This window comes from Rhipicephalus sanguineus, chromosome 4 (genome assembly GCF_013339695.2).
Source record: "Rhipicephalus sanguineus isolate Rsan-2018 chromosome 4, BIME_Rsan_1.4, whole genome shotgun sequence".
Classification (NCBI taxonomy): Eukaryota; Metazoa; Arthropoda; class Arachnida; order Ixodida; family Ixodidae; genus Rhipicephalus; species Rhipicephalus sanguineus.
In genome coordinates, this window is record NC_051179.1 from 178,729,585 (window position 1) to 178,755,223 (window position 25,639).

General features: G+C 46.9%; 1 protein-coding gene across 1 annotated transcript in view; it reads left to right on the forward strand.

The window, feature by feature from the left end:
- Positions 1-25,639, forward strand: part of LOC119390932 (DIS3-like exonuclease 2) — a 167,603-nt gene that overhangs the window by 134,249 nt on the left and 7,715 nt on the right. The window contains 6 exon segments of the mRNA XM_037658648.2: positions 637-820; positions 2,081-2,167; positions 5,205-5,352; positions 7,176-7,411; positions 20,684-20,773; positions 20,776-20,853. Of these exon segments, the coding sequence (XP_037514576.1) occupies positions 637-820; positions 2,081-2,167; positions 5,205-5,352; positions 7,176-7,411; positions 20,684-20,773; positions 20,776-20,853 (823 nt within the window).

A 25,639-nucleotide genomic window follows, 5' to 3' on the forward strand; every position in this document is an offset into this window, starting at 1 on the left:
CAAAACTTCATTTGGCTCTAGTTGGTACATATTCCTGAGGCTAAAATTACAGCGCAAATGCACTTCTTTGTCCTTCGTACTTCTTCTTTACTTCTATCAAGCTAAAGCACATGCGGAAGTAGAGCTAGTGCCACATGCTACAGTTGGCTATGCTATATGTGGTTTTGCCTGCGTAACTATCGTCATCAATGTGCTCGAAGAACAAGAGGAAGAGTTCTTTTTCGCACGAGCGTGCGCTTAGATGGTTATTCTTTACCTGCGCAACATTCATTTGTAGTCTGCCGCTAGTATCCAGGAGACCGAATGAGGCATGGTGTAATTGTCTAAGGCAGCAAGCTGCGGAGCGAGGGGTAGCAGGTTCGAAACCCCGGTCAAGTGCTTCGGGATTTTTTTCTTCTGAATTATTTTCATTTCTTGTTTTTATTTATATATACATACATATACATATCTGGGGCATGACGGCGATGGCAAAAATCAGCCGAGAGTGTCCATATAATTGCTATTGCAATAAAGTGCTTGCGTTGGCCTTTTGTGATTTCGATCACTCTTGGCCTTGAAATGTTTCGATATTGAGGTTTTTGCTGATGACAAATGATATTGCACATCCCTGCTGGCTCGCCTTCCTTGTCTGTGCAGGCTGATTGAGGAGCTGATGCTGCTGGCCAACATGGCCGTGGCCCACCGGCTGTACAAGGCGTTTCCCGAGGAGGCCTTTCTGCGCTCGCACCCTCCACCCGATGACGCCCAGCTGGTGGAGGTGGAGGCACTGTGCACTGCCTATGGGGTCCCCCTGGACACCACCTCAGCCGGCACTCTGCAGGTCCTACAATGGTTGATTCTTGTCCCACAGGGGCGTCTGCGCCAGCAGGCGTTTGGTGTGTAGCGACACCACGGACCCGAGCTAATGGGGGGTTTCGACCCCTCTCACACCTCGCCGTCCGTGGCTTTGCCATGTCCGGGGAAAAGGGGCTCCTGGGGGTTGAGTGTGTCAAGGGAGAAGGAAATGAACATTTACTTCACGCATCATTCAATAAATAAAACAGTAATTGAGCCTATTGGTGGGTGATAGCAGCTTACTAGCTTTGCAGGATGCTCAATGGGTGCAAAGGTCTCACGAATCCGGCAGAAATGTAACCATAGGCTGCTATACCGCATACCACTTGACATGTGTTTGTTCAAGTGCATTGAAAGTGAGCAGTTGAAGATGTGCAGAGCGTATGCCTCCGGTAAAATCAAGCCAAAACTAGCCGTCGAAAAGCTGTCACTGTAGTAAATTAAATGAGATCACCCTGACATATGCCAGTGAAGGTTTCAAGGTCGAGCACTAAAGCACAACACCCTGCTTTTCTCAGAAGCCTCAAACAACCACTTGCATTCATTTGAGAGGGCAGCTCTTAGGTCCCCATTCCTGCATTGTCACTTGTCATAATTAAGTGGACACGCACAGGAAAGATGGAAGCGACAGTAGAGCAGAGAGAGAATGGTGAGAAGGACAGCATAGTGGCGCACGAGATGGTGCCATAGTATTTGCAGTCGCCGGTGCTGCTGAAGGGTAAGCACCGTTGACAAGAAGATCCTGAAGTAAGACCGAAAGTCAAGCTAGTTGGTACATATTCATCTTGAGAGCCTTTTAGCGCAAACTAAGACAGGGGCACAGAGGGAGGGAACAACACCAGCGCCAGTGTTGTTCCCTCACTCTGTGTCCCTGTCTTAGTTTGCGCTAAAAGGTTCTCAAGATGAAGAAGATTCTGCCATTCACATTGTGGAGGCCAAAGCTTATCATCACTGCTGCCGAGGAACTTGTGAAACGAAAATGTGTACAGCTGTGCTCAATTTCACTTGAAGGAGTTTTGCAGTGAATGGTGCATATATATATTTTTTTCTTTACACTTCCATTGATTTACTTTTTTGTCTCTTGCATGGGTTGTGCTTGCTGACATTCTGCACTCTCAAAATGTGCCACTTAATCTTTATGCTGTGATGCCGGCTTATTATGTGCTGTCACGTTGAGGCAGTCCAGCGTGGACACTCATGTTAGCCAACTTACGTTAAAGCTTGGCCTCGTGTGTCTGTGTCGCAGGCCTCCCTGAACGCTATGGTGGGCACAGACGAGCTGTCGCATGCCAAACTCAACGTGCTCACACACATGCTCTCCAAGCCCATGAAGGTGAGCGTAGCACATGCTTAGGCTTTTATGGTCTAGCTATGGCACACAGAAACAACGGTCCTCAAACTTGTGCGCATCTGCAAGCATAATATGCACTTTTCTATGAGAAACGTCATGTCTCGCAGCATTCCTGACAAAAGCTTTGGGTCTTGGTGTTATGATAGAAAGGTATTGTTTGACAACTACAGAATTTTCTATTTGTCACCATGTTGTGAATTCATTCATTTCAAAGACACTATTGGTGTAAGTTAACTGCAAGAATTGATGTGCGGTCAAGTGCAGCAGTGAATATAGGTGGTGGGATAAACTCTGGAAATTTCCAGGTGTAAGTCAACTGGCACTGGATGGTATTGACCCTGATAAAAGGGGCAAGTTCTTCTGCTGCATTGGGCTTAAGGGGAGACGTGGGTCTTAAAAATGGTTTTTTAAAAGTTGGGTGAATGGCATGAAATTATTCAGTTTTTTTCTGCAGATTTGAAATCATTAAGCAGATTTTGAATACAGTTGAACCCGTTTATAACGAACTCGAAAGTGTCGCGAAAAGTGGTCGTTATATCAGTAGTTCGTTGTATATGGACTCGCCCTTAAAAACGTGCGCTTAGCGGCCAAGCCTTTTTTTTTCTTTGCACTTTTATTAAAGTGCTAACAACCCCTTCGGTGACAAGCTAAGCCTTTTCGCGTCGTGAAGCGACGCCCGCTGCGTGCTCACGAGTGAATTAACCGCCTTTGCAATGAGCTGACACCATTTCAATGAAGCGCGGTACCGCGATGTGGAGCCGATCATCCCTGGCTAGTTGCGTGCAGCGCGTCGCCTACTCGGCTCGCGGAGTCACTGCCGGGCCGCTTGCTGTATGCCGTATGCGCGCGTTTGTACGTTCTTCGTGCTTGCTTCACTCCGGACCGTGCACGGGTGTGGCGACTAGCCTCTTCGTTCAACGCAGCGAAAACAAGCATTTTGCAAGCAACGCGCACTCGACGTCTCCGCGATGCTCTCGCGGCCCTGCACGACGATGCGCGGCGCACTTGAGTTGTCACGTAGTCAAACATGCAGTATATGCTCGCTGTCAGTGCATCGACGTTTCTCGGTGCCCGCGCCGCTCAACAAGAGCGAGCTACTTTCGTTTCTACAAAGCGACGCGCACTTTAAAGCGGTCTCGCACGACGCGGCGGCGGCGAACTTGCGAACGGCAGGCAGCATGGCGCGCTTGTACCGCCGTCAATCTGCAGTGTACGGCGTACGCCACACGCGCAGCCGAGCGGATATCTACAGATGACTGTGCACGATAAGGTTGTTGGCTATAAGTCATAATGGCACCTTCATCGGCGGCCACCACCTCGCCTTCGCTCTTTTCTGATGCTTATCCGCGAAAGCATCGCCGCAATCGCGCAGAAGTCGTAATCACCGATCGACCGGTCTCTGCCGTTACCGAAAAGATGGACGACCTTTTGCGGCGCATTGTGGCGTCGACGAGTTTAGGGACGCAGTGAACCTTTTTGTGATGGAAAGTTATCACGGTTATCCCTTCTTGCATTAATGCCTTCTTGCGTTCCAAGGCATTGTTTGGTTCATCGCAAACGGTCGCAGCTGCAGAGAACGGCGTCAGGAAAGGTTACCGTGCGAAAGCTGACCGCAAGGCTTCATGCTGCCTACTATTTTTTTTCTTCCTCACTGCCATTCTGCCACTGAAGAAACGCCTGGAAAGTGAGCGACCTCGCTCGCAGCGTCCGAAATCTGCGTGCGGTGCTCGCCGATCTGGGATATCTTAGTCGCGAGCACCGTGGTCGCGAGTGAACTGGAGCGGGGCACGCGCAAGCGCGCTCCCCTGTCACGCTTTAGAAGGAATGTTTTAACTTTTTTTCGCTTCGTATGCGCCATATTTTTACCGCGACCGTGTCTGAAGTGCTCGTTGTAAAAGTAGGAGGCTTTGAAAAATGTTCGCTATATGTGGATGCAGCATCAATGGTTTGCATAGGAAAATCGTAAGTGCACCGAAATATGGTCGTTATAACCGATAGATCGTTATATGTGGGATCGTTATAAGTGGGTTCGACTGTAGCTGCATTAGAACAAAAGATATGCAATTTCTAACACATATTTAAGCACATTTCTTATGGAGATTTTTGGCAACTTTGCTTTGTCAAACATAAAAACAATGTATGTGGCAAGGTTGCCAGGAAGCTGACCTAGCCTGACATGCTATTTATTTTCTTATAACGTTGTTCTCCAAATTTTAATTCTCGATGATCAGAAATAGTATGCAGCAAAAAAATTTCACTCATATTTTACTGCATTAAGCTGGGCTAGTTGGTATTGACTGTATGCCTCCATATTGCTAGTGAACACGCACAAAAGACTACATAGAAAGAGACTGGACAACCGCTAGCAGTTGTCCTGTCTCTTTCTATGTCGTCCTTTGTGCCTGTTCGCTAGCAATATGGAAGCATACTCATATTTTATTTTGCCTTCAAAGTTTGTTTTCAGCGATCGGATTAGCATCACCGGTTAGACCAGCTCTCTGGCAGTCCTCCACATGCCTTGTTTTTATGTTTGACAAAGCAAAGTTGCCAAAAATTGGCATAATAAATAAGCTTTTAGAAATTGTACATGTTTTGTTCTAATGCTTGCATAAGTTTGTTCATTCACTTCAACCAACTAATAAAAGAAATAAATAGAAGACCCTCGTCTGCCCTTAAGTAGGCTGAGGATGATGATAGCTTTTGCTTAGTAGGGTGGCAGATTGGGCTACTTGGAGCTCATTCGGTATACTTGAGGATTTTAGTGCGAAGAATAAACGGCAAAGACAGGAGCTTCGATAACTAAAGCATTGGGCTTGGTCATTGCTTTGGAGGGAGACAGGAGAGTTTGTCCTGTCATGTATTGTTTGTACTAGTACGTGTAACGGCCATGTGTGGTCAGCCAAAGTGGCTGAAGGTCTGTGCCACGTTTATATTCAGCGCTTGCTTTATTACTTGTGCATATCTGTCGAATACCAAGTGCCCTATTCACTTCATCAACATGTGCTTCTGGTGACAACAGATGGCCGTCTACTTCTGTGCGGGGCGGCGAGAGGATCCCTTCTCGTTTTCCCACTATGCTCTCAACGTGCCTCTCTACACGCACTTCACGTCACCCATCCGGCGCTACGCCGACATTGTGGTGCACCGGCAGCTGGCAGCTGCCCTCGGTGAGTCGCTAAGCTTTTTGTGGACGCTTTAGCGAATGTTGTGTCACGGCTGTTCGAGAAATTCATCAGCGGCACCGAAGAGCAATCGGTGAAATGTGAAATGCCAGCTTGTCAAACAACTTCTGCCACGTTATTGCAGTCTCATTAAAGACTCTGCATTTCCAGATATGATCAAATTTGAAAGCAAAAAGAGGTAGTCGCAGAGCACAGGCCAAGTTGAAAATGGACCCTGCAATGTTGACAGGCAGAAATAAGTGTCCTATGTGATGGAGATAAACCCTACCAATAAATGTCCAGTGTATTTATATCATCAGAGGGAGGTCACAACAGACACCAGCGAAAAAAATAGATTGAGCTGCATTAGTAAACTACATATATACAGTACTAAAAAAAGCAATCTTTGACATGGTAGAAGGCTTGCGGAGATCAAATCGCGAAAATCGCTAAAGAAAAAAAAGCTAAATTCTTGGAAAGCACTTGTTTCGGCATGTGCAGTGCCTTTATCTATGCAGTATAAATACGATAACGCTGAAAACTCGCTCTAAGTGCTCGAAAAAAATTCATTTGGTATGAGTGGTCGATGAAAATGAAGCTTAAAATAGTGCAATAACACCAAAATCCACGACACCATATTTTATCTTTACTGCCACCGAGCGTCGCCATCTTGGCATTATTTGAAAGCTCAAACCTTCACATTTCTGTTCCCGCCCTTGCTTACAATGGCCACACAGAAAAAGCACAAACAACAAAAAGTCAAAGGCGGTCAGACATATTTCTGTGGCCATCCTGTCGGTGCAGCACGCAAGGTTCTTGAGAGGCACCTTCCTATTGGCTGCTGCTATGGCAACCGCTGCAGTCTCTACCAGTGGAGTGCTTGTCGGTTAGGCCTTTTTTCACCAACAAGGAACTTTTGAATTCTTATGAATTCTTATAAATTCTTATAACATAAAAGCTAATGGAGATATCTTAACGGAAACTTAAATTTTTCTCTAATATAATTTGTAGTGTGTGTGTCAAATTTCAGCATTCCGTGCCAAGAAATAAAAAGTGAGTAACAATGCCAGCCTCGTTGTCCCTGCAACACTTTTTCAGCATGGTCAGAAAACGCTGCCCATCAGTAGTTGAGGCTCCTGAGAACACGTGAGCCAAATATATAGCGGAGCACACGGCCTGGAATTTACAATTAATTCTCTCAAAGTCAGCTAAAAATCGATCCCTCTTCTCTCTACAAATGATGCCATATACTGAAATGGCTGTGCCATATGCCCCAATTCACGGCAATTGGCTGTTTTCAGTGTCAGTGGCTGCATAGTTACTGCGCCCACCACAAGAGTCCGCCACGTGCCCACACACGCACGCGATCTGACTAAAAGTTAGCCACATGTTCAAAAAGAAAAAGTGCTCAAGGTCGTGACGCGCGCGTGATGTAACTTCTTTCCCCCGTGCCATCCCCTCTGCTTAGCTTCCAGCGTGCTCGACGGGACGAGAGATGAGAGAAAGCAATTGCAGCGTGCGACAAATCCCTGCAACTCTTTTCCTAGTAACCATCAAATGGTTTCATTAAAGGAGTTTATTACCTCACGAATCGACTGCCGCATGAATTTTTAGAATCCATCAAGTACCACCGGAGTTACATAGATTTGCCAATGAGCGTGCTGGAAGCTAAGCAGGGAGGGAGGACTCACAATCAACAATGCAAGTGAATTCAAGACAGCCGTTATAGACCATTAACTGTAATCTTTATTACAGTGCTAGAATGTGTTGTCACGTATCGTACACCTGCATGTTGCGTGCAATATTTCTGAAAAAATAACCAAATGCAGGTTGTGGACCTGCCGTGGCGTTGAGTGCTTCGGAGTTGCAGTCGGTGGCCGACCACTGCAACGACAACAAGTACAAGGCACGCACTGTGCAGGAGCTGAGCATCGACCTGTTCCTGCATGCCTTCGTGGAACAGTGTGGCTCGCTCGAGGACAAGGCCATGGTGACGGCCGTGCTTGAACACGCCTTCGACGTACTCGCGCTCAGCGTCGGCATGGTCAAGCGCGTCTACTGTGATGTGAGCACTTCTTCTGTGGTTAGTGTGAGATGTTCACTGTGATGCACTAACGGGATACTGAACAAAAGTTTCGCCGCCGAGATTCTTAGTCAGCATGAAAGCTTGGCTTCCGAAATTGGGTCTCGGGCAGAAACTAGCGGAAAATCAATAATTTAATGGGTTTTTCACAAACTTAAAAGGATGTTGCCTTTGCCATAAACAACTACGCACCTCCTGTGCTTGCACCGTTGTATAGCTGCTGCCAGCTCTCACGACATTGCGGCCATTGGCACACCAGCATGCAGCCACTGAGCACTCACGATACTCCGAGAATACAGCTTTCTGTTTAAAAATGTGTGAAATAAACACTATGACAATAGTCATGTCTTCAAAGTTGAATTTCATGCTTCCCTAATTTTTTCACATTTTTGTTCAGTATCCCCTTAACATTCGCCATGAACAAACTGTACAGTAAATATTGGAAACATCTCTAAAGTGCTGCCATCATTTCCAGGGAGGAAGAGGCAACTTGAGGGAACTTCGCGAGTGACAGTTTTTGTAAGGTGTGTGTAAATGGCCACGTTTCCATAGGTTAATTAGCATTATTCTTCAAAATTGAGAACAGCAAAGTGTTGAATGAAAATAGCGCGAAAAAACGTAGGACGAGACGAAGAAGGCAAGAGCGCAGGCTAACAACTGAACTTTTATTAGAAAGACGAAAATATATAGGAAGCCCAAACCACATCTTCACCACGAACAGAAAACCTCAGATGTGCGCATCCAGGTACCTTATCTCTGCCTTATTTAATGCAAGGGAAGGCTTTGCCACACAGTCATCTCCAGCTTTCAAAATGAAAAAAAAATTACACCATCTCCCACTAAAGGGAACCATGTGGGGATGCGAAGCAGCGCATGGGTCGACTTAAAGTTCCGTTCATCACGGGCACTTTGCCCGATGTTAACGCGTTCTTGCAAGTGGATTACACCATGAATTCGCTGTAGTTGCTATTGCTGTTACTCGTCCCGAACTCTTGTTGGAGCACGCCACGCGGGTTCATCGCGCGTCTGCAGAATCTCGTTCCCCGACGCAATCACGTGATTGCTGAGAGTGTGCAAGACAGCGTCTTACCCAGCCCCTTACACAGGCCAGAACGCGCTAGCGCGTGCCAGCGCATGCTAACTAGGATACAAAGGGTTGGTTCATCGCGCGTCTACAGAATCTCGTTCCCCGACGCCATCACATGATTACTGAGAGAGTGTAAAGGGGAGAGGCCACAGCATCTTACCCAGCCCCTTACACAGGCTCGAACGGGCTAGCGCGTGCTAGCACATATGGTTCCCGAGCTGACGGTCGCCGATGGAAGGACGGACACAGCCCCAAGCAAAAGTTGCTTCGCATCTAAAAGCTTCAACGACAAGAGAGGAGTACACCTACACTCACGGCAGTGTAGGGCCAAATTTGACGAAGGCTGGCCTTTCAAAGATCGACGGTGATCTTGCAGGTGCGCATTCAGACAGCGGCCTGTCTGTTCTATACAGCATTTACCGCACTGAAAGGCACCTGATACACAGCTCCCTTGCCACAAACCGAAGGGCTCTCCCTGTGTTTCACCTTACATTCACCACATTTCTGCACAGTCCCGTCCACCTTCCTTTCAACAGCGGCGCATACTCTACCAAGCATATTGTGACGTCGCAGTTGACACGCCTTTAATAAGCCTTCGAGCCTTAGGGAACCGAACACATCCGAGGCACAGAACAAGCTCAAGATATATCCCCACAAGCGAAGATGATGAAGAACACCATGCGATGATGATAATGTACAGATGAAGAAGGGCCTGATAAATGCCCACACTAATTTCCCCCGCGTGCAAGCGGCCATCCTGGCCGCAACTTAAAGGTACGGAGAACGCCTGTAAAAAGGCTTCATACGAGATACGTGCACAATCTCGGTACCGCGACGGCGCCGGTCAGTTGGAGCAATAACAGGTTCGACGCGATAATTAACGGAAGAGGTCTGCTCCAAGACTGTGTATGGGCCAAGAAACCGAAATTGAAATTTGTCGCACAAGCCAGGAGTGCGAACTGGTGTCCGGAGTAGCACCTCGTCGCCGGGGTGGAAGAACACAGCACTGTGAGACGCGTCATGGAGACTCTTGCGGTGCTGTTGTCTTGCCTCAGTGTTCACTCGGGCGAGCTGGCGACAGTGAAGGATGCGGGACACATATTGTTCACAGGAAGATGCAGAAGGAGTGACAGGGGCGGACAAGAAAGAGACGTCAAGAAGGGAAGTTGGTGATCGGGCATAGACAAGGTAGAATGGCGAGTAGCCAGTTGTGCGTTGTACGGCGGTATTATACGCAAAAGTTACAAATGGCAAAATTGCGTCCCAGTTTGTGTGGTATGGCTCAATGTACATGGCTATCATGTCGGAGAGTGTGCGATGAAATCGCTCAGTTAGCCCGTTGGTTTGGGGGTGATAGCTGGAGGTTGTCTTGTGCGTGGTACCGGAGGCTTGGAGCAATTCCTCAACAATTTGCGAAAGGAAAGCTTTGCCACGGTCGCTCAGAATGACCCGAGGAGCGCCGTGACGCAGGATTAGGGCTTTAAGCATAAATGCAGCCACTTCAGAAGCCGACGCCGAAGTCACGCAGGTTGTTTCGGCGTAACATGTCAAGTGGTCGACAGCTGTCACTATCCAGCGATGACCAGTGGGAGTCGTGGGAAGAGGACCATATTGTGACGTCGCAGTTGACACGCCTTTAATAAGCCTTCGAGCCTTAGGGAACCGAACACATCCAAGGCACAGAACAAGCTCAAGATATATCCCCACAAGCGAAGATGATGAAGAACACCATGCGATGATGATAATGTACAGATGAAGAAGGGCCTGATAAATGCCCACAATATTCTTAGCCAAAAAAAACAATGTCAATATCATATCTAGCACCAACCTTCTCGAGACAATGGGAAACACCGTGCAAGAAAGGGATGCTGGCGAACGGCTTCTTTTCACGTACCCTATCATTTTCATCTGAGCCTTTCAGCTCAGATTTCAAGGTCCCGAGAATTCTTTCACACAGGCGGCTCAAATTAGCAACAGGATAGCACATACTCCTCAAAGGCGATCTCGCCATCTTCAGTATCACTCACGCAGCCACTTGCCTTGCGCACTTCATTACACAGCTCATCGCAGCCGCTGAATTCTGCGCCAATATTTTGTTCGATCGATTCCGGGGCACGAGAAAACCCTGCATGTGCGAAGCAGTTAGCAATCGCTAGCGGGCATAGTTGGCGCCAGGTTTCGGCCATCAGATTGACTGCACCCAGCAGATCGATTTCATACTTTTTTCCATTGTCGTATGACAGCAGAATTCGGTGCAGCAGGCTTTCCTATAATACTTCCGGCCATCTCAATGACTCCCTGATCCACTGGCTGGAGAACGGATGTCATGTTCGCCGGCAGGAATTCCAGTGTAACTGCCGCCAAGCTGTCAATTTTTCCTTGGCCAGGGCAGTTATCTACAACAAACAACACTTTTCAATTGTCCTTTGCCATCTTCTAGTCAAGCGCACGGACATGCTCTTCGAAAAGCGCCGCCGTCATCCAGGCCATTTTATTTGCACGGTAGGTCACATCTCTCGGGAGCCGTGCATTTCGGAAACACCTGGGATTCAGCGACTTGCCAAAATGAGGAGGGGCAGCTTTTCATCGCCAGTAGCGTTGGCCCCGAAGTGAATGGTTATCCTGTCTTTGCGTTGCTTAGTGCCTGAGCACCCTTCACCTTTTGGTGTGTACATGCAGTTAGGCAGCCTCTTATAAAAAAGAGCGGCTTCGTCGAGGTTAAAAATGTCTTTGTCCGCATACTCCTTTTGCAGCTCGATGAGGCGGAGGTTGGGCCATGCGTCTGCAGCCTGTTCGTCGACAATGCCACTTTCACTGTGGATAGGCTTCGATGATAGTCAAATCCCACTACAGCGAAATTGACGGGACACGCGAAAAAGTTTGTTGTCGTGGAATTTCATTGCAGCGAAATTTCATCTATAGACCACAAAAGTTCGGAAGATCTGATGATCATGTCTCATCCTTTGGTCCCATCTAGCGCATGCATTGTCCTTTGCATTTAACTCTCGCTAACTCGGACGTACTTGGCCGCACACCGAGTGAATGTATTTTCTCACGTATAAAACGCGTAAAATATACATAAAATTTAGTGGTTATACGCAAATTTCGGTGTGCAAGTTGGCTTCACGGTAATGCAAGGAAGGCGGCTTTGCGTCAATGCGCGTGTTATACACGTGGGATATACATGAGCAAATGCTCTATGCAGGCTACCCTCGAAGCGTGCCGAGCGCGTGCTGCCGCGAAGGAGCGTGCCAAAGTTCGCTGGAGGCTAACTGAACACGAAGTGCCAAAGCTCTGCACTACCACAGTCAAAAGCGAGCGAAAGGAAGGCCGAAACGCTTCGTGCCGTTTTACGACTTTATTGCCTTTAATCTTTCTTCCAGTGTGTTAGCTGCGTACTTGAGCGTATTCGCTATTGATGATTGCGATGATAGCGATCGCAGTTTTCTGCGCAGCGGTTGTGGCAAATGGTGGTTCTGTTTTCAATCTGTGCACGCTGCCCGTGCGCGTGCCTTCCGAACTGCGTCGTTGCCATCTGTGATCGCATTTATCACTGTTTTGATCGCAGCATTGCTTTGAGTCGGTGTGCGTACGTTGGATGCGCGCGTACTTTCGTGGTCGCCCACGATCGCGTCGACTCGACCACATTTGTGTTCGCAGCAGTTACAGCAGAATGTAGCTCCGCTTGGACTGTGTGCGTGCTGGCTGCCCATGTGCCTTCAAAATGCCGTGGATGTCATTCACAATCGCAGGGCTTGCGATGACGAGCAGTAGTTTTGTTTTGAGTGCTACGTCAAAACAATTGCGGAGTTCTTGAAGAGTGATTCTTCCGCGGCCCGCACACGCATCAAACCCGCCGGCAGCATCGTGGCAGATGGACGATCTGTCGCCGAGCATCTCAATGGCGAATAACTTACCGGGATGTGCTTGTGGTGGCAGAAAGTATGTCTCCGATGAAGACACGGGTCTTGCGATGCGGCCGCACGGCTCTGACAACGAGAAATGGTCGAGTTTCTAGCGGAATTTCGCGGCAATCCTAAGCAAGCTTCTTTTCCTTATGTGGTGGCACTCACGAAAACTTCGTTCAAGCAGAAATACCCAGAAAAAGTATTCGTTGTGACGAGACATTTTTCGCATTGTTTTCTACGGGCGGCTGACAGGGAATCGAAAATTATTCGTTGTGGCGGAAATTTTGTTGTAGCGGTATTCGTTATAGCGGGATTCGATTGTACCTTATTTCGCTTCTTAAGGGGGGAAGCGGGTCTTTGAGACCGAAAATCAGAAAAAAAAATCGAATTTTTGAAAATGTTTTATTTGGATTCTGCCGCTACTGATGCATAACCTCGCCAATTTTCATGCGTCTTAGATCAGTATTTTAGCCGTGACAGCATTTTATGTGCCATTAGCGAGCTAAATTTTTAGCGATGAACGCGTAAAAAACGGGCTTATTCAGCGCCGCGCTGTTGCCGTTCTACGTTCCCTACGGCAGCCATCTTGGTCGCATTCGAAAGAGCCGCGCTTTTTCTTGAATATCCCGCCGCCCTTGTTTCCGTCCACGCAGAATTCACGTAGAAAATCCGCGCCAAAAAAAGGTCCCTCCGCGTGAGCCTATTGGCACAGTGAGCCCACGTGACTAAATAACGCCTTCCGATTCGTCGGGCCTCCCGCGCTGTCTGCTACAGTGCACGCAAAGCGGCAAGTTGATGTCGCCGTAGTATAACTGTGTTGTTCTCGTCGATTTACGTCCGTAAAGTTCCAACCCGCGCAAGCTGGCAAGAAACTGGAGCACGCGTTTTTATCATCCTCAGCAAAGACTGCACGTTGCGGCGGCTTACTGGCAAGGCGCCAAGCGAGCTAGACGAAGTGTGCCGCAGCCGCCGGGAGTGAATTAGGCCTACGCTCTCGGCCGCGTTTTGGAACTTTGATCGTGGCGAAGCGATATCGAAAGTTACGCAGCGCTCATAAATTTGAAAAAAAAAAAAAAAAAAAGCGAGATCACGGCTCGGGTGCATCAGAAGCGCATCCAGCGGAGGACGGCGTGGTGGCGGAACGCGATTCATCGGTCGAAATGCCGACTTCACTTGTGTCGGCGGCCGCCTCGACGATAGGAAGCGTGGTAGAAGGATCGACACGACGTTCTTGACTGGCGCCGATCGTGCGCAACAGCAGAAAAAGACTGAAGATAAGATCTCCGGCTTATCGGCAACTTCCGCTAGCGAGCGCAAGCTGCGCATGCTCGCAACAGCGTGCGAGGGCTCTGACCCGTCGGCGGCTAACTACGGCATCGTCGACTTCTCCGCAATCAACAAACTGCTTCAAATGACATGCACTGGGCCGTTTCGATTGGAAAATGTGATAAGCTACTCTCCTGGTGTCTTCTAAGGCATTTATTTGCAAAGTAAAGCATTTTTACTTGTGTAGCGCTCCTTGAAGATACAGAGTTTTGTTTTTTGCTTTTTTCTCAGTTTCAATTTTTGGCCACCTTTCATTCTTTTAGCGAGCGTTTCTCAGCTTTGGTACGCTCGATTTTGATCATTTTTGTATTACTGAAAAGCTGGATGTTTAGTGAGTGCAACAAAGTGTCATATGTTACTATAGAAAAGCGCAAGTTTTTACAAGAGAGAAAATAACAAAAATACATTTTCTCGGTAATCGAATGGCGGATTTTGAAGCTTCATAACTTTTGTTGTAGGAAAGCTAGAACCATAAAATTTGCTTTTTGCACTCTTTGATAACTGTAGAATGCAATGACATTTAATTCAGCAGGATCCGACTAGCCAATTTATTAAAAAGGTGATTAAACGAAATTTTAATGAATGATTAATTAAAAATATTGTCGTAAGGGCTACATAAAAACTGAGTTCATATTTGATATTTACACATGTAAATACATGATCACCGAAGTTTTCATCATCCTAACTTAAATAAAAAGATGCTTCATATCAAAGTGCCTCTTCCCCACTCGAACAGCCATTGCTGCAACGGAAGTCCGCATGACCCATCTGCAGTGCCAAAGCGTCTGCTTTTTCCATCATCATTTGGGTTGTCACGGGAAGATTGGCTGCTTGAACGTTTTGGAACCACAACAGAAGTGCTGCTTCGACGTCCAGGAATTTTGAAGCTCGAATGCGCTTCCGCTTGCTTGAGAAGCTTTGCTCGAAGCCTTCCAATGCCTTCTGTTTGTTCTTGAGCACTGTCGAGAGTGTTGACAAGGGGATACCGAATTCTTTGGCGATGCACGACTTTCTTCGACCTGCTTTTTCGACTTCCTTGATTAATGGGACTTTTCTCTCTGTCAGAGATTTGCACTGCGTTGGGGGGACATCTTGGTGGATATTCAGAAGTGTCCGTTGCACAGACCACTTACTACTCAGCAATCAGCAAAACTGAAGTCAAGGCGTGTCGTGCGTATATCGCAGGGGAAAGCAAAGAATACTAGCTCGCACATGCTAGGGCTAGGTTGCGTACTGACGGGCGCACGCTGCACACGCTGCCGCACCGCACATAAGTGGCGCGCAGGTGCGCACACATGATCACTCCCACAGTTGCTTGACAAGGCAGATAGGAAACGGTTGCGTCCGCGGGAATTTCAAATTCGCCCTTCACGACCGCGTTCAGCATGTATAGTAAGAGCTAAGCGTTCCCACGGAGCCCTCGTTGCCTCTTGGGAGCAGACTTGCCTTCTGCCCTCCCGGTCTAGATTTCGAGATATCCGCGGTACCCTCTGAAAAACGTTTCGAGATAAAAGGGGGCAAATACATAGCACCTGTGGGAGGTTAATGCACAGCGAGAAAAAGTTTCGACTTAACCGAGATTTCGAGATATGCGAGTTCGAGTTAACGAGGGTTTACTGTAGATGCAGTCATACAGTACTAGTATACAGCTTTTCTGACTGATGCTGCAACTAAAGGTATCAAACAAACAACTGGACTGCCCGGAAAACGACGCTTGCCATGGTGGAACACTGAGTGTCGAAATGCGCGCAAACAGCAAAACAAAGCATGGAGGTTGCTTCAGGACTCACCAACAGTCGAGAATCTTGACAGTTTTAGGAACGTACAGCCTCAAGGTGGAAGAACATGCCGACAGGCTAGAAAGGAGAGTTGGTAAAAATTTTTAACAGGCTCAGAGGCTGGGTCTGAGCTAGTTGGTACATCGACATTATGAAACCGTGAAGCGCACGAAGACGGGCACGTGTCGTCGTCTCTTTCCCGATTTCATAACGGTTTCATAATTTTAACAGGCATCAATTCATATACACATGAGGGTAAAGTCTGGAACATGGTTAGTAGGGTAGCAGGACGACAAGCATATTCACTGCCTCTAGTAAACACACAAGGCGACAGCTTGGAAGACCAAGCGAACTTTTTAGGCACACATTTCAAACAAGTGTCCAGCTTGTCGCACTATTCCGAGGCTTTCCAACGCTAGAAGGCAAGAATAGAAAAACAGAAATTAGAGCGCAAGTATACAAAATATGAGGTGTACAACGAACCTTTCTCCTTAGAGCTGCAGGCATCGCTAAACTGCTGCAATAAGTCCGCCCCCGGCTGCGACCGTGTAGTAAATGTTGAATCACCTACCCTCTGAAACTCAAAAAGCACTCCATTCCCTGTATAATGCTGTTTGGTTTTCCAGCGAGATCCCCTCGGCCTGGAAAGAAGCCATGATTATTCCAATTCTAAAACAGCGCAAGGACCCATCCTCAGTTTCCAATTACAGTCAACGTCCGATTTTTCGGACTCCCTAGGGACCGCAAAATCGTCCGAAAAATCGAACAGTCCGAAAAAACAAATTCATGCTTTTTTATTCCGTTCAAGCGGTCAAATCGCCACAGCCACGTCCGAAATAGCTTTCATGCCTCACAGTACAATTATCAGGCATTTTGGTGCACGCCCAGGCTCTCGCAAATACATTTGGTGCCTGCCGCGGACCCCGCTTAACTACGTACGTGCCAACCGCCACTTTTGCTTCTCGTGATGAGCGCCGCTGATAACAGCAAAGCGCGGAATAGATTACGGCCATCTCGCATGAAGCGTTTGTAAACGATGATGCGGAACACAAAGACTGTGGCGGAAGAGCGGACGACTCGTCCGGCTTTCTCCGATGCGTGTGCGCATGTAAGCGATGCGCACACACATCGCCGATACGCAGAATTTGCTGCCATGTCAAGCCGATCATTTCTAGTTGTGTGCAGCATATCGCCAACTAAGCTGACGCCGTCACTTTACTGTTGCTGTATCATACGCACGCATTTATCATGAAAGGGTTCGTGATGCGCACTTAGTTCTTGACCGCACACGGGCGCGGCAATGGCGAGCTGGTTTCGTCCGCGAAGGCAATGCGTCTATGCGGTGCACTTAGCGGTCTCGCACTAAGAGGCAGCAGGAATGGCGGCGCGGCGCATTTGGGTTCTCGCCTATTAAATGCGTGCAGTACGCATGCAACTGCGCTAGGCCACATGCACTACCGAGCAGTTAACTGAAGATGCTTATCGTAAGGGTTGTCAGCGATTAAGCCGTACTGGCGCGTTTACCAGCTGCCGCCATCACGCCTCCGTGCATTTCCGCTGCTTATGCGCAACATCGCCGCACGGCGCCGCGAAAGCGGCCCCTTTGAATTTGTAGTCTGCTTCACCCCATAACGCTTCTGCATTGTGGCAAAGCTGACTTTTGGACTCTGCTACTGTTGCAAACAGATCAACTCGCGAAAGCGCTGGTTCGAACCTACGAGGTGATAGATGCGGCAGAGGTGGGGGCTTCAAATAATGCCTTTCGGACCCACAATTTGGGCAGAAAGTCCGAAAAATTGGACGCGGAATAGCTTCAGCGTCCGAAATTTTGGACGTTCTAATACACTGACGTCTATGGGGCTGGTGACCGTGCCGCGAAAGCGTCTGAATTTTTTAGCATGACCGGAAAATCGGGCGTCCGAAAAATCGGCAGTTGACTGTACAGGCCTATAGCCTTAACGAGTTGTCTCTGCTAGGCCTTTGAAAATATGATAAATCGGCAGCTCATACATTTCCTTGAAGAAAAGAAATCACTTGACCCATACCAGTGCAGTCCACAAGCAATTCTTTCTTTTGGTGTTCCTGCATATGGAAAAGGCCTACGACACCACATGGCACTTTGGCATACTGCGAGACCTCTCACATTTAGGTCTACGAGGCAGGAGGCTGACCATAATCGAAAGCTACTTGTCCAGTCGGACATTCCGTGTTCAAGTAGACAATGTCTTGTCCCGAACATTTGTCCAAGAAACAGGAGTGCCGCAAGGTGGTGTACTGAGTTGCACACTTTTCATTATCAAAATGAATTCCTTGCGTCTGTGCATCCCCACGTAACATGTTTTTATTGCACATATGTCAACGATGTACAGGTCGGTTTTGAATGTGAGCGGTGTGAGCGGCAGGTTCAGCTGGGCTTGAACAAGGTCTCTAAATGGGCAGACAAGAATGGGTTTACACTGAATGCACAAAAAAGCACTTGCATCCTATTCTCCCGAAAGAGAGGCCTTCATCCCGATCCAGACACTGACCTGCATGGTCAGCGTCTGTCGATAAAAACGGAGCACAAGTTTCTAGGGCTAATTCTACACACGAAACTTACCTTTTTATCACATATCAAGTACATAAAAACCAAGTGCATAAAAACTATGAATATTCTAAAAGTGTTGTCACGGAGCATGTGGGGTAGTGACAAGAAGTGTCTCATGAATCTTTATAAAAGTCTTATACACACGCACCTAGATTATGGGGCGATAATCTACCAGTCTGCGACACCAAGCGCCTTGAAGATGCTTGACCCAGTGCGCCATTGGGGCATTCGTCTTTCTATGGGTGCTTTTCGTACTAGCCCCGTATAAAGCCTTTACGTTGAATCAAACGAGTGGCCGTTACACCTCCAGAGATCCTACCTATCTTTTTGTATATTTCCTCAAGGTGAACGCGAACAATGAACACCCCTCACATTCTACAATCAATGAGTTGTCCGCTTCTGAACTTTTTGACAACCGTCCTTCGATGAGACAGCCCTACTCACTTCATGTGAGGGGCCTAGCTGAAGAAACAAGTGCACCACTTCACGAACACTGTCTAATGGCTCCCGTTACCCATCTCCCGCCATGGCAGTGGCAGCTTATAGATTGTGATGTTTCCTTCATGGAAGTTACCAAGCTCATGCCAGTTGCACATATTCGTACACACTTCTTCGAATTAGAACACAAGTAGTTATAGTACCCTGAATTCTTTACCAATGCCTCAAAGTCTAACACCTCTGTATCGTACGCAGCGGTTGGTCCATCCTTTTCACATGCCAGGGTTCTGCACCCAAATACAAGCATCTTCACAGCAGAGGCGTACACCATACTTGCGGCTGTCAAACACATTAAACAATTAAAACTACAAAGTGCAGTGATATACATGGATTCTTTAAGTGTAGTGAAAGCTTTAAAAACTCTGAAAAAATGCAGAAATCCTGTCCCTGTCTCGCTATACTCACTTTTATGCATGATCTACTCACTCAAACAACATCTCGTAGTGTGCTGTGTTCCAGGGCACTGCGAGATACAAGGAAAGTGTTGGTGGACCAGCTAGCTGCATCTGCCCACGAAAACAGTCCCAGTACATCCATACCTGTTCCTGCGCTTGACTTAGAACCTTTCGTTATACGAAAGCTCAGGGCTTATTGGCAGAACACATGAGATAGGCACACACAAAATAAACTGCACGTTACCAAGCCGCAACTTGGTAATTGGCCGCCAGTATCAAATTCACGCCACACAGAAGTAACGCTTACCAGGCTAAGAACAGGACATACACGCAGTACACACTCGTACCTTCTGTCCGGTGGCGATCCTTTGTGTGAGAGACGTGGTGAATCACTAACTGTGCTTCACATTTTAATCCAATGTAAAGAATGAGACACGCTTAGAAAACAACACTTTCCATTACCCTACCAACAACAAATACCATTTCACCCATCAATGTTCATCGGTAGGGAACCGGTTTCTAAACATCAGTCACTATTCGCATTTTGGAAGAAGTTCATAGCTTTCACGTCATTTACCTAGGCAATCCGTAGCACGGCCTCTAAAAAGAGGTTGGTGCTGCGGTAGCTACATTACAGAAAGCACCTGCCTCGCTGCCTTTGACCTCAAAGGCCTTGAGGAGGCATTCGTGCTGTTTGCCCATCTCTCACTTGTACATAACAATGCTCACTTGAATTCATTCCACACCCATAGATCAACCTCGTATCACTGCCATATTTTTATACTCTGTACGCACCTTTTATGCTTCTGTATAGCCCTTGGTTTGAGGCCTCCATGCAGCCATAATACACCCTGTCATCGTAGTCATCGGTCATTGCTAACACCACATCAAAGACATGGCACTCTTTGGCCATCCATGGCCCTTGCGCCACAAAACCCCACTAATCATCATCATCACTGCAGGGGTGCTTGCGGTAGTGTACACACGTGTTTGCCGTGAAAGTGTTCATTGTGTCCACTCCGTTCCTTTCCGCAGACGGCCGTGGCGATGGCGCGCTGCGTTTGTTTGTGAAGGCAATGCATCTGTGCGGTGCACTTAGTGGTCTCGCACAAAGAGGCACCATAAACAGCAGCACGGCGCATTTGGGTTCAGTACACCATCACAACTGACCTAGGCCGCACGCACTACCGAGCAGTTAGGTGAAGATGCGTATCATAAAGGGTTTGTCAGCAATAAAGTTTGTACATTTCTGGTGCTTATCCGTAGACATCGCCGCACTGGGCTGTGATAGCAGCCCCCTTTGAATTTCGGTCTGCTTCTTCCCGTACCATTTATGCATGGCGGAAAAGCTGACTTTCAGGCTCTGTTAATCACTTAACAGTGGTTCACGGTAAAGTGTCTGCTTCACATGCATGTACAGTATATGACCCAACAAGTTATGCTAATTGGAAGTGGTACCATCTAGTACTTAACTGTGGCTGAACCATGCCAGTCAAGAAATGGTTCTAGGTGCAATTCTTGAACCAGAGCAGATTTTCTGAATATTCAACAATGTATCTTGCTCTTTACAGAACTTTCTTTGTTGACCATTAACTTTTAGTGAATCGCCAATTTGAAATTACATTGTGGGTCTTGTCGATAGTTTAACCGTGTTGTGTACAATGTCTCCGTGCAGAAGCTGGGCGTGAAAGGTTTCCAGCACTCAACCGAGGGTGGCCGCAATGCCATTGAGCTGCACTACCAGTCATCTCAGGCTCCCAATGAAGTGTTGTAGTCAACATTGGCGTGTTCCAGCTGGTCGACGTGCTCATCACAGTCGTGCCTAACGACCCACTTAAGTACCAGGTGGGTTTGGTGCCCTCACTGTTCATGTGTACTATTGGTGCCCTCACTGTTCATGTGTACTATTGGTTGCTACAGTCTAAAAAAGTGTACTGTTGGTTGAGACCTCAGCTTTGTGGTTAAGCCCTACCACGGCCGCCGATCAAAGCACAGGGTGCGGCCTGTTGCATGCGCCGAAAACAGCGGGAGAGGCCTAGTTCACTTGACTGCCACCGCAGCGCCACCAGTCAGGGAGAGTTTGCGCCAGGGAAGTGGTGCGTGTTTGGTGCGCGCGCAGGCTCGCTGTGTCCGCTTCGCACGTGCTGCAAGCGGACACGTAGAGTTTGGTGCCTGCTCAATGCATTCTTTTACGCTGCGACAGGACCTTTTCTCCCATGCAAACGGTTTCCTTTTTCCGCGGGCAACGGAATTGTCTTGACTAAGCATGCCCGTTTCAGCGACAGCCAACTTTGACCTCATGTTTGAAAAGTAGAAAGCGTTAATGACAAAGCCTCTCCCATCTTCGCGTTACAGGATTAATACATGTGTTTTAAATTCTACAAAATGACCTGAAAGCGCTATTGCGCACTTTTGGGCTATTAGAATATTGCACAATGTTTTCAGCAATTTGAATAGCAAAACTTTTTTGTGTGTTATTTAAATATTGCACACCACTTGCAATATTTAATATATATTGGGAAAGAGTAATTTGCTAATACAGTCGAATCCCACTATAACGAATACTGCTACAACGAAATTTCCGCCGCCACAACGAGTAATTTTCGACTCCCCGTCAGCCGCCCATAGAAAACAAAATGCGAAAAATGTCTCATCACAACGGATACTTTTCTGGGTATTTTTCCGCTTGAACGAAGTTTTCGCGAGTGCCACCACATAAGGAAAATGAGCTTGGCCTAGGATGCCGTGAAATTCCACTAGAAACTCGACCATTTCTCGTTGCCAGAGCCATGCGGCCGCATCGCAAGACCCGCGTCTCCATCGGAGACATGCTTTCTGCCACCACACGCACATCACGGTAAATCTTTCGCCATTGAGATGCTCGTGACAGATTTTCCATCCGCCATGATGCTGCCGGCGGGTTTGTCGCAACGACTGTGTACACAAATGCGGTCATGTCGACACGATCATGGGCGACCACAAAAGTATGCGCGCATCTAACGTACGCATACCGACTCAAAGCAATGTTGCGGTCAAAACCGCGGTAGACGCAATGACTATAGCAACAACGCAGTTCTGAAGGCACGCGCATGGCCAGCACTCACAGGTTAAAAACGGAGCTACCGTTTGCCGCAACCGCTGCGCAGAAAACCGCGGGGTCGCTATCATCGCGATCATCGATAGCGGATACGCTCAAGTACGCAGCTAACACACCGGAAGAAAGATTAAAGGCAATAAAGTCCTAAAACGGCACGAAGCGTTTCGGCATTCCTTTTGCTCGCTTATGACTATGGGGTGTGTCCAGATAAGATCGAACACGAGGTCCCGGTCACCATTCCCGATTTTGATGAAATTTATTGTAGGTCTAGGCATTACACCCCAGAACAATGGTTTCGCAGTTAGTTTTGCGAAAAAAAATTTTGTTCGCCTGAAAAAAAATATACAAATTTTGGCCGCAAAAAACACTTTTCCGCCAATTTTGCGCGATTTCTGATTTTGAGCGCACCTAGGGAAAAAACGGTGCACTTTTGGTCACAATATTTATTCCCCTTAAAGAACAAGTGAAATGCAATCTTATGAGTCTTTTATTTCTCTTGCTTGTTGAAGCACTTTTGAAGAAAAAATCACCAACTTGGCAAATGCGCACAAAATACCTTTATTTCGGGAATTTATTGCTGCTTGCAAGTTAAAGTGAGGATAATAAAATCGGTAACATATTAACTTTGATACTTCGCTCTCTTTTAAAATAATTTGCATGGTTTTATCCGCGTTCTGTTTCACTTGATAAGTGGGCTGAAACGTAAGTGATTTACCAAAAACGCCGAACTTTGAAAATGATTTTCTCAAAAAAGGCCATTGTTAATTTTTTTTAAATGTCTCTGATTGATGTCAAGGACGTCATCTACAATTCTGCACAAAAAAAACGTTGCTTATTTTGGTTTCTAACAAGTTATAGTGCGTCGAATGGTGACCATACCAGCCTAGCGGCCGCGTCGTCCGTTAGGTGCTGAAACTCGGATTAAGTTCCTAAAAATACTAGTACGTGACATATCACAATCAGTAGCTCCACACCAAAAATGCGCAGCCGGTGTCATGGTTCAGCAAGCTTTGTCTTGCGATGAGCCGCTTGAGAAGCCCAGCAGCGGCCGCTCAATGCTGCGGGCACTCACTTTACATGTGCCGCTTCGAATGCGGATAAGCTCCGTTGCGCGCCAAACTAGCTCAGAGGACGAACGAGAGAAGTAATGCATCACTGTGAAAGTTAAAGGCTGTTAAGTGCTAACAAATGTCATAGTATGGCAACGAAAACTAAACTGTCGGCAATTTCCCAGTGAGCGCCTCCAGTAGTGCGCTCACGTGTTGCTTTCTTCTCTCTTCTTATGGCCTAAAGATAATTAGGTTCATTCTATGAGCAACATATGACACAAAATAAATCCATTGACATCTAAAGAGGGCTGTCATACGTGCTTCCGATGGTCGAGCAACTCAAACGCAGTTATGCATCTCGTGCCAGAACACTTGTGTCAGCCGGCTGTGAAAAAGAAGTGTGTCAAAGTCCTTTGCTTCATTAAAGACCGCTTTTACAATACTGTATTGTTGTGCGTCCGCAGATAGAATATCCAACGCAAGTCGAGCGTTTACACGATATTTTGCGGCTTCGCGCATAACAGCAGGGAAAAAATACATGCGTGATGTAATGAAGGCGCTCACTGGAAAATTGCCGGCAGGGTTCTCGTTGCATATTACGACATTTGTTGGCACTTAACGGCCTTTAACTTTCACAGTGATGCATTCCTTCTCTCGTTTGTCTTCTGAGCGTAGTTTGGCGCGCAAGCGGGGCTCATCCGCAGTAGAAGTGGCACTCATAATGTGATTGCCCGCAGCTTGAGCGGCCGCTGCTGCGGGCTTCTCAAGCGGCTTCATCGCAAGACAAAGCTTGCTGAACCATGACACCTGCTGCGCATTTGTTGGTGTGGAGCTACTGATTTGTGATTATGTCACGTACAAGTATTTTTAGGAACTTATATCCGAGTTTCAGCACATAACGAACGACGCGGCCGCTAGGCTGGTATGGTCACATTCGACGCACTATAACTTGTTAGCAACCAAAATAATGCAACGTTTTTTTGTGCAGAATTGTAGATGACTCCTTGACTTCAATCAGAGAGATTTTAAAAAAATTAAGAATGGCCTTTTTGAGAAAATATTTTCAAAGTTCGGCGTTTTTGGTAAACACTTACGTTTCAGCCCACTTATCAAGTGAAACGGAACGCGATAAACCATGCAATTATTTTAAAGAGAGCGAAAGTATCAAAGTTAATATGTACCGATTTTTATTATCCTCACTTTAACTTGCTTGCAGCAATAAATTCCCGAAAAAGGTATTTTGTGCGATTTGCCAAGTTGTGATTTTTTTCTTCAAAAGTGCTTCGACAAGCAAGAGAATAAAAGACTCATAAGATTGTATTTCACTTGTTCTTTAAGGGAATAAATATTGTGACGAAGAATGCACCGTTTTTTCCCTAGGTGCGCTCAAAATTCAGAAATCGCGAAATTGGCGGAAAAGTTTTTTTTGCGGCCAAATTTGTATATTTTTTTTCAGGCGAACAAAATTTTTTTTCGCAAAACTAACTGCGAAACCATTGTTCTGGGTGTAATGCCTAGACCTACAGTAAATTTCATCAAAATCGGGAATGGTGACCGGGACCTCGTGTTCGATCTTATCTGGACACACCCTATGGTAGTGCGGAGCATCAGCACTTGTTTTCAGTTAGGGTGGTTAGCCTCTAGCGAACTTTGGCACGCTCCTTCGCGGCGCTACGCGCTCGGCATGCTTCGAGGGTAGCCTGCATATAATATTTGCTCATGTATAACCACGTATATAACTCGCGTATGGAGCAGAGCTGCCTTCCTTGCATTACTGTGAAGCCAACTTGCGCACCGAAATTTGCGTATAACCCGCACCCCGAGTTTAGCGCTAAATTTTTTGTATATTTTGTGCGTGTTATACGGAAGAAAATACATTCACTCGGTGTGCGGCCAAGTACGTCCGAGTTAGCGAGAGTTAAATGCAAAGGACAATGCATGCGCTAGCTGGGACCAAAGGACAAGACATGATCATCAGATCTTCCGAACTTTTGTGGTCTATAGATGAAATTTCGCTGCAACGAATTCCGCGACAACGAACTTTTTTGCGCGTCCCGTCATTTCGTTGTAGCGGGATTTGACTGTACAGAAAATTGTTTTTGTCTTTAGTGTCCCTTTGAGGGGGAGATGCGATTCGGAAAAAAAAGTTGCGTTAATCTGTAGCCTAGGCCAATGAATTTTTGCTGTATATATAGGTTTCATGCTGATTTCAAATATGTAATTAGTTTTATAGTAAGTTGTACAGTTTTTCGTTTTGTGCCATGACAATGTGTAAAGTAAAGTATAGTTTTGTTTTAGACAAACTTTTATGCCAATATACTTTTATGGTTTTGAGCCTATAATGGCTCATATTGCTCCAGATAACTGTAGATGCAAATAACTATCAGGAAAGCGCGTACAGTAGAACCCCGCTGATACGTTTTGAAGGGATCCGTAGGAAATAAACGTAAGAGACGGGAAACTTAGAGCCGAAAAACAGGAAAAA